Source organism: Microtus pennsylvanicus, chromosome 11 (assembly GCF_037038515.1).
Source record: "Microtus pennsylvanicus isolate mMicPen1 chromosome 11, mMicPen1.hap1, whole genome shotgun sequence".
NCBI lineage: Eukaryota > Metazoa > Chordata > Mammalia > Rodentia > Cricetidae > Microtus > Microtus pennsylvanicus.
This window is the reverse complement of record NC_134589.1, coordinates 58,517,407-58,533,426: the sequence shown is the minus strand read 5'-3', so window position 1 is coordinate 58,533,426 and position 16,020 is coordinate 58,517,407. Positions and strand designations below refer to the sequence as shown.

Below are 16,020 nucleotides of genomic sequence, written 5' to 3'. Positions count from 1 at the left end.
ACTCAGCGTGGTCATACCTCGAGAGCATCGTCATCCTTCGGAGTTATCTGTGGAAGCAAATTCTCAGAGACTCCCAGCAGATCCATTGGATTGGAGCATCCGGGAGGAAGGCACAGCCGCAGGCTCTGCGGGTTATTCTAGGAATTGTTAGATTTGGGAAGCACTGACCCTCGGTCCAGAGTTCTCAGGCTTTGGTGCCCAGTCACACTGACATCTCCTGGGAACTCATTAAAACTCCTCGGCAGCATGTTTTTATGGGACTTTGGCAGGTGAGGGCTGAAAGGCTCCATGATCCTTTCAAATGCTTAAGTGCCAGAGAGATGGAAAAGCTGAGTAATAAATAATGAAATCTTGGAGCAGAGGAGCGATGACTTAGCCACCAAAGTGTTCGCCATGCTAGTGTGAGGGCCTGATTCCGTCTCCAGCATCTGCTTGCTTGGACAAGCTCTCCAGGTGGACGGACCTGTGAGGTTCAGAACCACTGACCATGGTGCCCACCAGCTCTTCCGTCTTCGTGAACACACAGAGTATTAGTCTGACTTTCGCCCCTCCTTGGGGCCCCTCTAGGAGTCTCCTGGCAGCTTTCTGACCATCTCAGCCACTTGTGACCCAGATGCAGGCTGGGAAGCACAAGTTAGTGGGTGGGGCCGTGCCCCTGCCTTACTTGTAGGAATAAGACCTGGACTCTCCAGGACTGCCCAGTGCTCAGACTGAAAAGCCAGGGGATCTGAAATCAGAACTCCTGAAGAACTGGTCATGCAATCTAAGAAGCTGGAGCAAGGCCACACTAGCAGGCCTTGGGACCCACCCAACTCTCCCCAAAGGGGCAGACCACGGGACTTAGAATCCTCAGGGTGGCTATCGATCACTGGTCAACGTTGGGAGGCCCTGGCGTTCACATTTTCCCAAAGCCATTTGGATCTGTGATAGAAAGAAAACTCTAACAATGGGAGAGAACTGGGGCAGAAGAATAACAAGAGTCAGGGAATGGGCAGAGGGGGTCGGCTCTTGAGCTGGTAGAAAATACGACATTTAGCAGATGCTGTGACTGCTGCTTGCTTTGTTTCTGCTATTTTCAAGTTAATGTCCAACCTGCAAGATATTTGCTTTTGCTTTGAGGATACAAGGAGGGACTGGGGAGGAGGCGATATCTACATCTGTACTTGGAGCCTCCATAGGTGTTTCTTAGTGAAAGACCATGTCAGGTGTGTTCTTCGGGCTGGGGGATACATGACCACAGCAGAGATATGGAACTCTTTGCAGTACACTCCTTGTTGACAGATCTGTTCCCCAACTCCAGCTTCTCCATGTTCCCCAAGGCCATATGGTACAGTATTTTCTGTTCCCTAGGGGATGTGTCCCAAAACACCTGTGAGTGATTGAAACAGCGTATAGCACTAAACCCTGTATCTACTATGTCATCTTCTATGTGTGAGTATCCATGATGAGGCTTATAAAGTAGACTCAGTAAAACTAGCAGTAGTAACTAGTAATAAAATTATAACATCATCTTATAAAAAAAATCAGTGAATTATTTATTCCTGGACTTTTCTGCTTAATAGTTCCAGGTAACTGGCAATCATGGAGAGTAACACAAGGGCTGGGAACTTTTTCTCTTGACTAATACCAATTACCATGTTTGTTTGCTTCTCTGAACGCAGGTTAGAGATGGCAAGATGAACTTAATTCTTCTGCCTCACAAACTCCCACTGAAATGACCTAAGGCTGTAAAACCAGGGAAAGGATTCACCACCAGGAAAAATGGGGCCAGTGGCAGATGCAGGGGAGGTGTTTGTCATTTCTGGTACACGTAGTGCAACCACGATGTGAGAAGGAAGGCCTGCTGTGCTCATAACTCGGTACCGGCTAAGGACCTAGCAAACGGGTGGGTAGAAATCTCAGCAAAGCTCCCACCATGGTCTCAAGCATCAGAACTTCTGGGCAGCAGTTTCACGGAGGACCGTGTTACCGTTGAGTTCAGACCCCACCATTAGTGAGCTGTACAAAATTAGCAGCCTTAGTTCCATCCTCTGTTAAAATATGGAGGATGCCTACATTATAAGATGCAGAAATGCCAGGCTGTGGTGTCTCACACCTCTAATCCCAGCACTCGGGAGGCAGAGGCAGGCAGGATCTCTGTGAGTTCCAGGTCAGCCTGGTCTACAGGCTCCAAAGCTACACGGAGAAATCTTGTCTCAAAACAAAACAAAACAAAACAAAACAAAAAAAAACCACCAACACAACCACAACCAAAAGATGCAATAAGGATGAAATGCAGTTTATATCCAGAGACACAGCTGGAAGGTAACAGCGGCCCGTTAGTGATTGCTGCCTACCAGAGGAACTGCTGAGGGTTTGGCTCGAGTTATTGCGAATCTGCAAGGGAAGCCTTTGGAAAGGGGTCTCCCTCAGATAAGTCAATGCTGCTGCTGAGGCAGCCAGAGCTCAGAAAGAGCGAGACACTTGTTCAAGGTTCATCCTGTTTCAGGTGGAGCAGGCTGATGCTCTGAATCCTAAACCTAATTTGCTATTGTTTCTGTTCTTTTTCTTTCTTGTCTTGTCTTGTTTTGTTTTGGCAGTTTCTCGTGTAGCTCAGGTTGGCCTCAAACTCCTGATCTTCCTGTCTCTACTAAGTTTAGGGGTTATAAGCCCAAGCTGCCACGTCCAGCTAAAATTTCTCTTTTTGCAGTGCTGGGTCTCAAACATGGGCCTCATGCATGCGAGGCGAGCATTCTACCAGCAAACTCTAGTCTCCTAAGGTATATTCTTGATGATACATCCTTGATGGTACATATCTGGGTAGTATAAGTGCTTGAACTCAAATAATGGTGCATCCAAAGCATTATCTTTTCCATAGTGCAGCACTCACAGAGCACTGATTGTGTTAGTGTTTTTGTTTTCTAGAGGTAATTTCAAAGCACGAAAGAACCACTCTGGTTCTACACACATACTGCATCTTGCTTTTCCTACTGAAAAAAAATGAGATAGTCTATGTAGCTCAGTGTGTCCTTACACTTACGATCCACCTGCCTCTGCCTCCTGAGTGTTGATTTCACTAGTGTTCGCCTCCATGTCCAGCACACAACATTTTGCAATAAGGAGCTTAAACACACGCAGAGTTTGGGAACTGTGGGGGGCCCTGGAATGAACCTCCTGTGAACACTCAGGGGTCACTAGATCACAGTCCTTCAACAACTTGCTTTTTTGTTTTGTTTTGTTTTTGTTTTTCAAGACAGGGTTTTGGAGTCTGTTCTGTAACTAGCTCTCATAGACCAGGCTGGTCTTGGACTCACAGAGGTCCGCCTGTCTCTGCCTCTCCAGTGCTGGGATTAAAGGTATGCGCGCCACCACTGCCTGGCTCTTCAATAGCTTTCTAAGCAGACATTTAGTTGAGGACACTAGAATTTGGGACTTAAACAAACAATTGGATAAAAACATTTGAAAGCAAGCCAGTTTAATCAAAGTCTCTCTCTTTAGTAGTATTGTGCTGTTCTTTAATCGATATAGTCAGTAGAATACCATTCTGTCTATTACCTTTAGGTTGGGTTTTATTCCCACTCAATAAAGGGGGGAAGACCCCTGCAGTTCTTTGAGGCATTGCAGAGTGTGCAAGTGCTTCTAAACCACCGTGTTTCTTTTCTAGTGGAACTCACAGAAAACCTCGAACTCCCCGTGACACTGCTTGAAAACCACAACCCCTGGCCAGCCTATGTCACGTACACCTCTCCAGCAGTAAGGCGCCTCATTGACAAAAGCAGGGCCCGGGACCTGGAGTGCATTCATTCTTATGAGGAGACCATCAAACCCACAAGGCTGAACAAACCTAGTTTCATGCATCTGAAGAGGGAGAAGTCATCCAAGTCCTCAGAGCTCTTGCTCAAGGATGCCCTATCTGAGTCCAGGCAATCCACGTGGGAACCTTGCTCTGCCACAAACATGAGTTCCACACTCCTTCCAGAACCTACACAATCACAGATGGAAGTCAGAGAGGGTCCCACATCCAACTACAACAAGATCATCTTCTCCAGGAGGCCTGTGATGAGGAAGCTCCCCTATGGCTTACTGCAGGCCAGCAAGGAGCCGCATGCCAAAGCTTAGCCAAGAGCCCTGAAGCCATCCCCTGAGAATGTACAACTCTATCTGCTACAACACACCATGTCCTTGAAACTTGCCCTTGTTCCTGTTTAGACATAGGTTGGCAGACAGGGACCATATCGGAAAGCAGGCTGTGGGTAGACAACCCCAACACTTTTGGGGTGGTGCAATTGTAGCTGCTGAAGGCTCAACTGCATGGGTGTTTGTGTCCTGACAGCAGACAGAAACCACAGGAGTGACTTTACCAGTCTTCATTTAATAGGCTCTTTAACCAGGTGACGAAAGAGGGCTGCAAAGTAAGAATCCAGTTATTGACAGGAGTAGCCCCCAAGGGAACTGGCGCCGTCCCTAGAGTTATTGGAAGTTAGATGCCTGCAGGAGGGAGATGTGTGGTGAAGCTCAGACATTCCAAGGCTTGTATCGCTGACTCAGTGCTGAGGAGAGCCCCTGCAGGGTCCTATCCCACACCCCTGAGAGGGGTCCCTGTCTCCCTTCACTGAAAGACATCCTGAGGCTGTCTCAGTGAGTGTTAAAGAACTCAAAATTTGAATTCAAATACTGGAAGGCGGTTCTACTGCCTGCCTGGCTGACAGAAAGGGCTCCAAGGGAAGCTGCCAGGGGTGGGAAGGAGTGGTAGGAACCACCAGGAAGCGGCTGGTGAGTTCCTTCTTCTCCCTCTAACCACGTGGACTCCTGCTAGCGCCCTCTGTGGGCAGGGTGTGGTAGGACATAAGCAGGAAAGCCACCGCTGATTCCCAGTCTTGCCATATCCCAGGGTGTGTGTGTGTGTGTGTGTGTGTGTGTGTGTGTGAGAGAGAGAGAGAGAGAGAGACAGAGAGAGAGAGACAGAGACAGAGAGAGACAGAGACAGAGACAGAGAGAGACAGAGACAGAGACAGGAGGATAGAGAGAGAATTGGAAGGTTCCTCTTTGTTTCCAAAAAAGATACTTTTAACTTTTTTTTTCCTGTGTGTCCATGTATAAGTGTGTCATAGCGAGTGTGTCATAGTGCTTGTGCTCTGGCAATGTGGGTCCTGGAGACTGACCTCAGGTTGTCAAATTTAGTAGCAAGACCTTTACTCATGGAGACGTCTTGCTGACACTCTCTTGTACTTCTTTATTTTAGCTTGGGGAGTGGACCTGATGTGACTGTGGGGGATGGATTAGGATTCAGGGGTCCCTGGCTGGACACCAGATGCCATTTGTCAGGTGACAATTAGACATGGCCTCACCCATGCTCTTCATCTGGCTGCAAAGCAAGTCAATTCTCCTCAGTCACAAAGTCAACACGCTTTGTCTTCGGGCACAGGCAGCCTCCTGTTTGGGTTTCTCTGTTATCATGGATGACGCTACCCATGTTCCTGAGTATTTTCAGGGCAGTTAATGTCCGTCTCCTCCAGATCCAGTGGTCAGGGTGTGATGGACTGATAGTTGCAGCTGCCATCTGAAAAAGCCCAATTCTTTTTGCAGTGTGTCTTCTCTATTGATTGTAAAAGTTTGGCATTACTCGAGGGTGTGGATTTTTAGTCTCCGGCTCCTGGACAGTTCTGTCTGAACACCATTGTAAATCAGAAGCTCGCAGTCCAGTCCTGGGTTCTTCACCCTGGGCCAGTATGAGTTTGGCAAAATTGTAGCTACTTCCCAGCGAATCTCAGTAAGTACAGTTTGAGTGCTGGAGATACAAGATAGTTCTTCTAAGGAGAATTTTTATCTTAAGACTGTGATGTAGCAATATATACCTACAACTCAAGCATTCAGGAGACTGAGACAGAAGAATGATGGGCTACATAGTCCCTGTCTCCAAACAAACAAGTTAAAAATAAAAACAAAACCAAAACAAACAAAGCAAAACCTCTTTAGTCCTTCATGGGCATTTCTGGCCAGGGTACATCTGGGAGAACATGGGTTACAGCATCTCTGTGAGTGCTGGCCAGGATCAGGTGACTGTGGTTATTTCTCTAATTCCTTTAAGGGCAGAGTGATGTGGATTTGCATAGGCCTATCCATATTATCTTCTTTGTATACAATAAATTCTTTTAAAAATGTACTCTACAGTAATTGGTTTTCAGCTAGCACTATTTAGAATAATTTCTTTCTCTGCCTAGTGTGGAATGACAGAGGCATGAGCCAGGGATGTGAGTCACATCTTCTGCCACGGTGGAAAGGGCCTGAGCTTTGTGCATGCAACATCTTATGGGACTTTGTGCATGCAATGTCTCATGGGACTTTGTGCATGCAATGTCTCATGGAACTTTGTGCATGCAATGTCTCATGGGACTTTGTGCATGCAACATCTCATGGGGATTTGTGCATGCAACGTCACATGGGGCTTTGTGAATGCAATGTCTCATGGGACTTCGTGCATGCAGCATCTCACGGGGCTTTATGAATGCAATGCCTCACGGGGCATTTTTAGAACAGAAAAAAGAATCCAGTTCCTTTTGAAATGGAGAACTCAGCTTAAGTCTAGGTGGGGACACATGGTTCTGGCCACTGGCTCTATTTACAAGAGAACTGGGGATGCTACAGGGAAGACACTGCTGGGCAGGACAAGCTGGTGTGTAAGAAAAGCTTTGATCACTGGGTTCAGGATGATCCTTAGGCTCAGTGACTTACCGTATCCAATGTTATTATGTGACCTTCCTGAGGGCTATGTGGATGAGGACCAGTGAGCCCACCTCCCCGAGGATGGCTGGACGACAGTCCAGAGGCCCTGGTGTACCAAGACAAAGAGAAGGAGCTGTCTTTGGCTTCACAGGCCACTGGAGCACAGGTCCCACTGCCCTAGATAAGGCCTTGAAATTTTGAGGTCTGGGAAAGCCCAGAACATACTTGTTGGGACCAGATTTGCTCATCCCTCATGCTTCCAGAAATAAACACGGCTCCTTTCCAGGACCCTGACATCCTTCAAAGCGGGCAGGGCATGCGTGAAGTGGAATGTGGATTATTTCCATGTAACCTCATCTGCTGGTTCAAAGCAGGGAATCCTGGTGTATCTCAGGTTACTCTGAGCAAGCTAGTTGGCAGTCTTAAAGAAGGAACTGACTTTCTCTGATGTTACACAGCCTATAGCCTCCTCTCATTTATCTTCTCTGTACTCGGTATCTTTTCTTTCTCTTAACACAGTTGCTGTTACAGTGGGTTTGGCTGCTTTTGTGGTCTGTGTGGGGCCAGAATGTGGACTTTGTCACCCCGTCTGTGTTGCTGATAGCTAAGGCCACGTTCTGACACATTTCACGCAGCCGTTTTACACGGAGTCCTCGGCTTTCTGTGCACAATATGGTATTGACCACGTGCAAACTCCAAAGGGGTGTCAGACGTTTGATGTTTAACCTCTGTGGCATATCCGAGCCACTGGTCACTTTTGCTTTGGATGTCAAGCAGTTCTACATTCTGGAGCTTCCTCAGCTGCTGGCCTGGGGCCCGTCCTGATGGAGATTAGGCCTGCTTGACTGATAAGAGGCTGCAGGAATCTTCAGGGCAACTTGCAAACAGAGGTTCTGGTATGGATGTGTCAAAGGAGACATTTAGGGTCATCTGGGACCTCTCTAACTGGGGTGGGAGGGAGAGGTGGGGCCTAAGCAGGTAGGGTGAGCCGTATTCAAGTATGGCAGATGCAGCAAACCCGGTGTGCCTTTTTGTTTTTGCGGTCCAGTGTCCTTAGGGAGGAGGGGTAACCATCACACAGTTGTACAGCCTCCCCCTTTAGGACAGGAAGAACTTAACAGGCACTCGAGGCAATGATTTCTGGGCCTTGCCAGGGCTCCTTCAAGGTAGCTAAGCACTCAAGGGAAGTGGAGGACCCAGCACGGGACAGAGACCAGTTCCCCGCACTGGAATCCCAGTCAGCTCCTATCTGTGGAGATAAAGAACAAGGCTCAAATGCCCCAACACTCCTTCTACTCTTTGTGTCTTGCCAGCAGCTGTGAGAAAAGTATTATAAAGTGTTTTGTAAGCTGTGTCCAAGCCAACAGGGCCATTCACACCACATGGTCCTTTTCGGCTTTAACTCATATTCCCACCCCACAGCCCTGTATTGTATGTACAGACCAAAGGGCAAATTTCCAGAGGCCTCGAGTTTTCTGTGGCAGATGGAGCATAGACCGAGAAAGCCCCAGAAGGGGTGTTGGGGAAGGGAAGTAAACAGAAACCTGATTGGAACTCAAAGTTGAGTTTCTGCTCGTTGAAAACTCTCTTCCTACCTCCTACCCCTCCCTGGCCCGTATCCCTTATCTGGGACCCAGGGTCTCAGTCGACTTCTTGGAAATTGTAGGGTGACATCACTAAACCTGTAGGGCATGACTAGGCACTTGGAAAGAGCAAGAGGCAACATGGAACACCTGTATTACCGTGTCCTCACGGGGCCCTGACACCTACACTTGGCACGCATTTGTAGGATGTTTGGCAGCACACTGAAAACGCCGGCTGAGAGAGCAATTAAGTGTGATATGGTGTTCCTCCTGGTAAAGGCAGCAGAAGGTGCGTGCACTTGGAATTTCATCACCCCATAGTCTGTGCCCCCCACATTCTGGGCCTCCCTCTATCCAGACTGATGTCTCCGTGCCACAGGTAAGATATGCAGATGTGTAACTGCCTCCCGTGGGTACACAAGCCAAGTGTGGGTGGCGTGGCCTTAGCTTCATATTCCAGAGACAGTAAAAATTTCCATCCCACCTCTGACATTTCTAGGCAGCTCTTTTACCGAGGGCCCAGCACAGCTTACGGCGTACGTTCACTTCCTGCCTCTCGTTGGTTCTTCAGTGACCCAGAGTGGTGCCTTATTTTTTAACAAATACAGGGACCCTAGGAAACCCAGACTTTCAGACAAGTTGGGAACTTGACTCCTGGCACTGTTTATGCACATGTACCAAGTGGGCATAGTTTTCTCGTTGGTTTGAGAGCCAACTCCTGCTGGAGGGAGGTTGGCCTGAGTGTGGCTGACCCTTTGTGCACACTGGAACCTGTCCACATGTGTTTTACTGCTCAGAATCCTGGGTAAGTGGATGATGACAGAAGCAGGAGGGCCCTTGAGTGGCCCCCAAGCCGTCCAGCGCTGAGTGTGGGCTCACTTAGCCTTAGATTTTATCAGCGACAGTCCTGCTGGGGTTCGGTCTGTGATTGCCGAGCTCAGGGCCTTATTGTAAAGCAGTTTTATTTGAGACCCCTCTTCATGTGGTCAGCTTGTTCTGTGCCTGTGGCCCCACAGATATCAGACAAGCCTAGACATTTTCTCCTATCTATCTCCTGAAGTCTAGTGTGTGGTCTGGCCCAGGACTGGTGCTCAAGTATTACTTAAGTAAAGCGTTTATAAGAGCAAGCCCTAAGACTCAAAACAAGTACCGAGAAGAGAGTTAGTTCTTCAGGGACAAGAGGCTGGGAAACACGTTTTTGGAGGCAGGAAGAGGCAGCCTTGTTGTGGGGTTTATTCCTAGTCTCAACACTATTATTCGAGTAAAGTAAACAATGGATACCTTTAATGTGTTTTTCTTTTAGGATCCTGGAAAAAAATAGAAGGAACACGGGACACAAAATCATAATACATCCGGTTATTCTGTTCCTTTAAAAAGGCCCAATTCAAGCCCGTGTGACGAAATTCCAAGTTTATTTTTTTTTTCTCTAGCCTTTATCAGAAAGGACATAATTTCACAACCCTAACGCAGCATGCTGACAGGCATTCTGCAAACGCACACCAAGTGCTTGCTTGTGCCAGGCGGCGTGCCAGGGCCCTGGGTGGACGCGGCAGACATGGGATTCTATTTTTGTGGTAGAGACACCGGACAAGCATACCATCCCGGCAGAGTGTAAAGGCCAGCTCTGCAGGAACCCTGGGGTGCTGCTGCAAGAGTGTATTTGCTGAGGGCTCATGACCTCCCTTCCTCATGCAGAGGGGATTATGGGAGGAGGCAGGATTAATGTCCGGACAGCTGCTCATAAAAGAGAGTGAGGTCATGTCGAAGCTGGGGCCAAATTGAATTTTCGTGGCTGGGTGAGTTTTTCAAACTTTGCAAAGCTGTCTTCAGTTTATATTCAGCCCTGGTTTCCTTCCATGTTTGTTTCTGTAGCACCATGGAGCTGATCCCTCGTGCAGGCTGGCTTTCAGAGCGAGCATCTCGCTTTCTGCTCCTGGTGACAGTGCAGAGGAAGTGCCAAGCATTTGCAGTTTGTCCCAGGGCTTACTCTCGGCCTGATTTTTCTGTCCTGGAGGACTGGGCAGGGCAGCAACAAAGGAGACCTTGAGGTCTCTTGAGTGTCCACCCCAGACTTGGGAAGGTGCCAGGCCCCAGCCTCCAGTGTCCTTGAGAGTACAACCTCCATTTCCCCGGTTTTCTCACACAAAGGGGCCAGTTCTGTCCCTTTGCGTCTTCTCTGTGACAGTGACTCTGCAGCCTGCTTGCTATTCCAGGTCCGTGTAGCTGGAAAATGGGGTACACTTCCACCTTGACATTACTGCTGTGGTTCTTTCCTTTTTCATCGTCCCTTCTTTTCTTTCCTTTCTTCCTTCTTTCCCTTCTTCCTCATCTACTTCCTGCTTTTCCTTCCTTCCTGCCTTGTCACTTCCTGCTCTCCCTTGCTTTCCTTCTTCTACTTCCTGTTCTCCCTTGCTTTCCTTCTTGTCTACTTCCTGCTCTTCCTTCTCTCCTTCACTACTTCCTGCTCTCCTTTCTTTTCCTTCATTATCTTTTGATCTCCATTGTCTTCTTTGTAATTGCAAAATAAAACGATGCTGCTTGTTAGTAACTGGTTTTCTTAGAATCTGTCAAAGAGGATTCTGATCTCTGCAAACCTAAGGATGGCGTGTTCTTCCATGTTCAGTTACCAGGAGTAGGAGCCTTCATCCTGAGGACAACGGGACGTTCCCAAACCCTTCCTGCCAAGCGCTGAGGGATGCTTGCCTATTCCACAAGACTGTCCCAATGGCCACTTGTCACCCTGGCCACCTATCCCATCACAGAAAAAAAATTATCTTCCTTTACTTCAACATAGCCACTGGGGCTCTTGCAGCTTCCCAAAGCGTAGCCCTGACAGGGTGTAAAGGGCAAACCTTGAAGGCCTGGGGGAAGAGCGGCAGAATGCGAGTTGCGACTGCATGAGGTTACTTTCATGAGGCCGTAACCTAAACTTGATTTCTGTCCTCTGCTGAGGGCCAGCTTCACCTTGAACATGGGTCTCGGTACCTCCATGTCATTTCTAAACTCCCGCAATTCTCTGTTAATCTTAGAGATATCGTAGCCTGCACCTCACTTTCTCCTACTAATAGCTTCTTCGTTCTTCCGTCACAGACACAGTGCCACTGGTACTACTGATGCTCTATTCCTAAGATGTATCTAGTTCTGTGACCTAGAAAAGACAACGACAGCACTCCTACTGCCTACCTTGTCCCATCTGGCATAAGAGAACAGCTGGGACTTCATAATGGCTTAGCAGAGCAGAGGACTTCTGTATACTCATCCCCTCTAGATTATAAACATGGTCATGTGAAGATTATGAAAATGTTACTATTCTGTGTGGTTGGTGAACAATGACAACAAAAGGCTCTGCATTGTTCTTTAAAAATACTGCCTATCAAGTTTGTTGAATGTGGACCCAGTACCTATGAATATGGTGGGCTATATCTATATGGAAAGACATACAACTTGTTCAGTTTTCCCACTTGGTGCCAGTACTGAGGGACAGATACCGAGCGAAACTCGTCTCTGAGCTTCAGGGGCCTAGGTGAACAGACTGCAAAGTTGCCACGGTAGAGAAATGAGCCATCCTTCCAGATCTCAGATCCTTGGTAGACATGCGGCCTCCCCACGTGGGTACCATCACACTCCCGGCTCCGCAATCCTCACTCTGGATCCTCCTCAGTCCCTCCACCAAAGGCATGGTGCAGACACCACCCAGGACACGTGCCCAGCAAGCAGCCATGGAATTCTGGCCCGATTAGAAGCAGAACTCACGTGTATCAGCGTCGCCAGCTGCTGGACAGCTCCGTGGAACCTGGAGCATAACGAACTTGCAGCTTTGGGCTGAAGGCCCATGTGGGGAGTGGGCAAGGGAGGTTCTCTGCTTGAGGCCTAGGACTGGCGATGGGCTGTGTTAGGTGGCTTGTGGGGCTCCTGAGGTAGGGCTCCATTGGGACATTACCTGATGTCACACATCACTGCCGCACATTGGAGTTCTGAATCGGACTGTACCTCAATTAAGACCTTGTGGCCACGGGCTGGAAATTGTTTCAATAAACATACAAATTTATAGTGACATGGGGTAAGGTCATGCCGTCTAGAATTGTATAGTGGACAGGTCTGCAACTAGACGGGAACTCTGGAAGGAGACCCTCTTCCCTGCGTGGAAGGGTGAGGAAGAGTCTGTCTGCTGTGTATGCAACGGCGTGTGCATTTAGAAAAATGGCATTGCGAGGCTGGAGAAATGGTCCGGTAGTTAAGAGCATCTTAAGGATGCTCTTTGAGGATGCAGGTTAAATTCCCAGCATCCACATGGTGGCTTACAGTGCAACCCCAGCTAACGACTCTGAGATTGTGAGGATCCCTCAGTGAGATGTGTAAGTCATTTTTCTGTAGCTATCATAAAGTTGCTTTACAAGCTGAGACGAGAGACCATGGGCAGAAACAAACCCGTTCTCTTCTCCTCTCTCAGCTCCCTCTCAGTAGCTCTGCTCGAGCCCCTGTGGCCTTGCTGAGCCTCATCTACACCAGCAAGCTTCTTCCCCAGGCCTTCCTACCTGCCTGCCTTCTGAACCATCTAGAATGTTCCTCCAGCTGCCTAGCTCTCTTCCATATCCTCTTCAAGTCTCCACTCACGTGTGCTGCACACAGGAGCTGTTTGCCGCGGGCCTCATCTGAGTTGCCCCCTTCTCTTCTCCATGCAATCTCTGCCCTGCGTGGCACCGCACAGGCTCTACTTCTTGTTTTCGGTTTTTCTCCTTCATTAATGACACTCTATGAGAGCAGAAGGCTTGTCTGTTTTTTTCACTGTTGTGTCCACAGTGTGTGGAATGGAGCCTGATACACAGTAATTGCTTAGTAAAGCGAAGACCGATGAATGCACACACCACCCCACCCATCGCCCACATACAAATACATTCAATATTCCACACTGTTCTCTTGCGTTTCCAAGCTCTTTGAAATTGCAGAGGCTGTTGCCTCTGAGCACAGAGTCATCTCATGCTTCTAAATGCTGCCTAGAGTTTAACGCTGAGAATGTTTAACTATCGGTCCTCTTGACGAATATTCAGATTTCAGTTCCACAGCCATGGTGACTATGCTATAGAGTGCCCTATAGCCTGCCTGGCCCCTTTCGTTCTGCCTGTGCAGCGTAAGGACCCTGTGCAAACCAAGCCTGTACTTTACTAGGTCCCTTGGTTTTCATTTTTATATTCCTCCTCATTGTTTGCTCATTAACATAATTGTGGTTTTGACCTTGACTTGTGGACTGCAAGTCCGGCCTCTGTAGTAAGCCCTTTGTATGTCAGCCCTTGTTTGTAGTCTGTCTTTTAAACATCTCACCCACCATTTCCCTTGTATTTTGACACTTTAGTGTTATTGTATAGATTTACATATTTTACAGCCAACCTAGTTAGTAGTTCTATTCGTGACTTCTAAATTCTGTCTGCGTTGTAAAGGTTTTGCTCAAGACGATTCGCAAACATTGTCTCACATTTCTTCTGCTACTCTTGTCAATTTTTTCTTTCATTTAAGCGTCTACTTTCACCTGTAATCTTTTATATGAAGGCACAGCAGAGGTTTGCTTGACTCCCCCAATCCCATACTCAGCCAGATTTACCAATAGCATTTATTAAACTGTCTTCCCTACAGTGATGTTCATCTTGCTTCATATCCAATTCTCAGCTTTCTAGTCTGCCCTCAGACTATTTCAACTTGTTAATATAAGTCCCAGAATTAAATTGCTTCACTAGCACAGCATTATACTCTTTTGTTTTTAAATTTTGAGACAGGGTTTCTCTGTGTAGCCCTGGCTGTCCTGGAACTCAGTCTGTAGACATACCTGGCCTCAAACTCAGAGCTCCACCTGCCTCTGTCCCCGAGGTCACAGCCCTGCTGTGCTGAGTGTGTTGAAGAGGTGCTTAGGTTACCTCCAGTAGGTATGATAGGAAGGGCCAGGATTTGAACTTTCCAACTTATGTAGCAGTCTCAAGATAGACTTTATATATAAACAAGCAAGCAAAGAAGGAAGGAAGGAAAAAGAAAGAAAGAAAGAAAGTATAGAAAATGCAAATCAGAAAAAAACCCACCCTTGGTAACCTTGGTGTTTGACTGTTGAATAGGACACACTGGGTAGTCTGTGGGGCCACCCTGTGGCCCCAGCTAGTGTAAATAAATACGCTTTCTTTAGCTCTTCTGCATCGTCCAGGGATTCCTATGGTCCTCAGATGCAGTGGGAGGTTGGTATGAAGTTAATGTTTGGAGTGGGTGAGTGTAGGAAACAAAAGCAGATCTTTAGGCATTTTTCCTTCTCTGCTTCTTTCTTATAGTCTTAAAGCATCCACAGAAACAGGCTCCCATTGTGCACCCCTGTCCTAGGCTTTCTGCAACCTCTTTGAGAGGTTTGGAAAGTGAAATTCCATTCTGTGGAGAAGCAGCTCCAAGGGAGCCTGACTCACCAGGACCCTTACCTGGGAACCATTTGAGTCACGTGTTGGAAGCCCGTTCCTCTCATCTAGTGTGGCTGCATTCTTGGTACCGACAAGTGTTTAGACTTTGCTTCTTTTCTAGAATGAGCTCAGTCAGCTTCACATACACCAGAGGCAATGCACAGACCCTGGGGCTCTTGCCTCCTGGTTTCAGAGACCTGGCTGACATGTCAGAGAGGGGTGGCCATGAAGCAGGGAGCACTTTGATTTGTGTGAATGAACTGTGAGTCCCGCTCAGGTGAGAAGAAAGTCATTTGCCTTCAGCCTAGAGCATCTTCCCTGGGAGTTCAATGTCAATCCCATCTCCCATGTGTCCTACTAGGCCTGAATCAGGAGTGAGCATTCCTGGTCTATAGAATGTCATCAGGGGTGCTAGTGCTACAGACGTGATCCGGAACTAGAGTTCTGGCAATCTGGGGTGCCTTGTGCTAAATTGCCCTCTACTCTTCTTTTTATTTTCATGATCTTCACACTGCGGAAAGTCTTCTCACTTCAGGAACATTCTCAGAACTCACCACTGCATCAGTCCCAGGGGAGTCTTGGAAACCAGAGAGGCTAGGATGAAGAGATGGAGGGTAACATTGCCTTTTTTGGTGGACCAGCTGGAGGCTCAGGGTCTCGGCTCCATCCACAGTCATGTCCACCAGAATGGGGCTCCTGTCATCTATGAAGTGGAGATTTTCTTCACAGGCAAGGGGAAATGATAACTATGGCTGTATTCGGGCGTTGAGTGGCAGACACTGCTGTAGACCATGACGGGTGTCTTACCTCATTCAAGCGGCACAAGCACTGGGAGGCAGCTGTTCATAGTATCCCCATTTTTATCACTGAGACAGGCAAGGATTCAGTGAGTCTAAAAAGGTCTCCAGCTCATTGTAAAATCTCATCAAGCGTGGTGGCAATTGTACACATCAATCAGAGACTTTATGTTCGCAGCTTAAAACTGCCCACCATCGGAGTAGCCACACTAGAGAAACTGACCATCATGGCAATTCAGGTGTTTGCGCGCATATGTTTGTGTGTGTTTTGTCCCATCCCCCTTTTTAAAAATAGAAATAATCTAAAATCTAGCCCCTATTAAAATCAATATCCTAAAAGAGACTCTCCCAAAATTCTTTAATAGAGGAAACGAAGATCTATAGCTTGCTGTCACCATGTGGCTCATAAAATCCAATCAGAGAAGAGTTTGACTTCAGTGGACTTTGCCTGCAAGAGCCTTGGCAGGAAGGTGGGAATTACGATGATGGACAATTGGCCTGGGGAATGCTGGG

At 47.7% G+C, this 16,020-nt stretch overlaps 1 protein-coding gene across 1 annotated transcript; it reads left to right on the top strand.

Moving 5' to 3' along the window:
• Positions 1–246: 246 nt before the first annotated feature.
• Cdrt4 (CMT1A duplicated region transcript 4) lies at positions 247–4,098 on the top strand. The gene is made up of 4 exons (XM_075941813.1): positions 247–269; positions 426–465; positions 568–633; positions 3,541–4,098. The coding sequence occupies exons 1-4, from the start codon at positions 247–249 to the stop codon at positions 4,096–4,098; spliced, it is 687 nt and encodes a 228-aa protein (XP_075797928.1).
• The last annotated feature ends 11,922 nt before the right edge of the window (positions 4,099–16,020 follow it).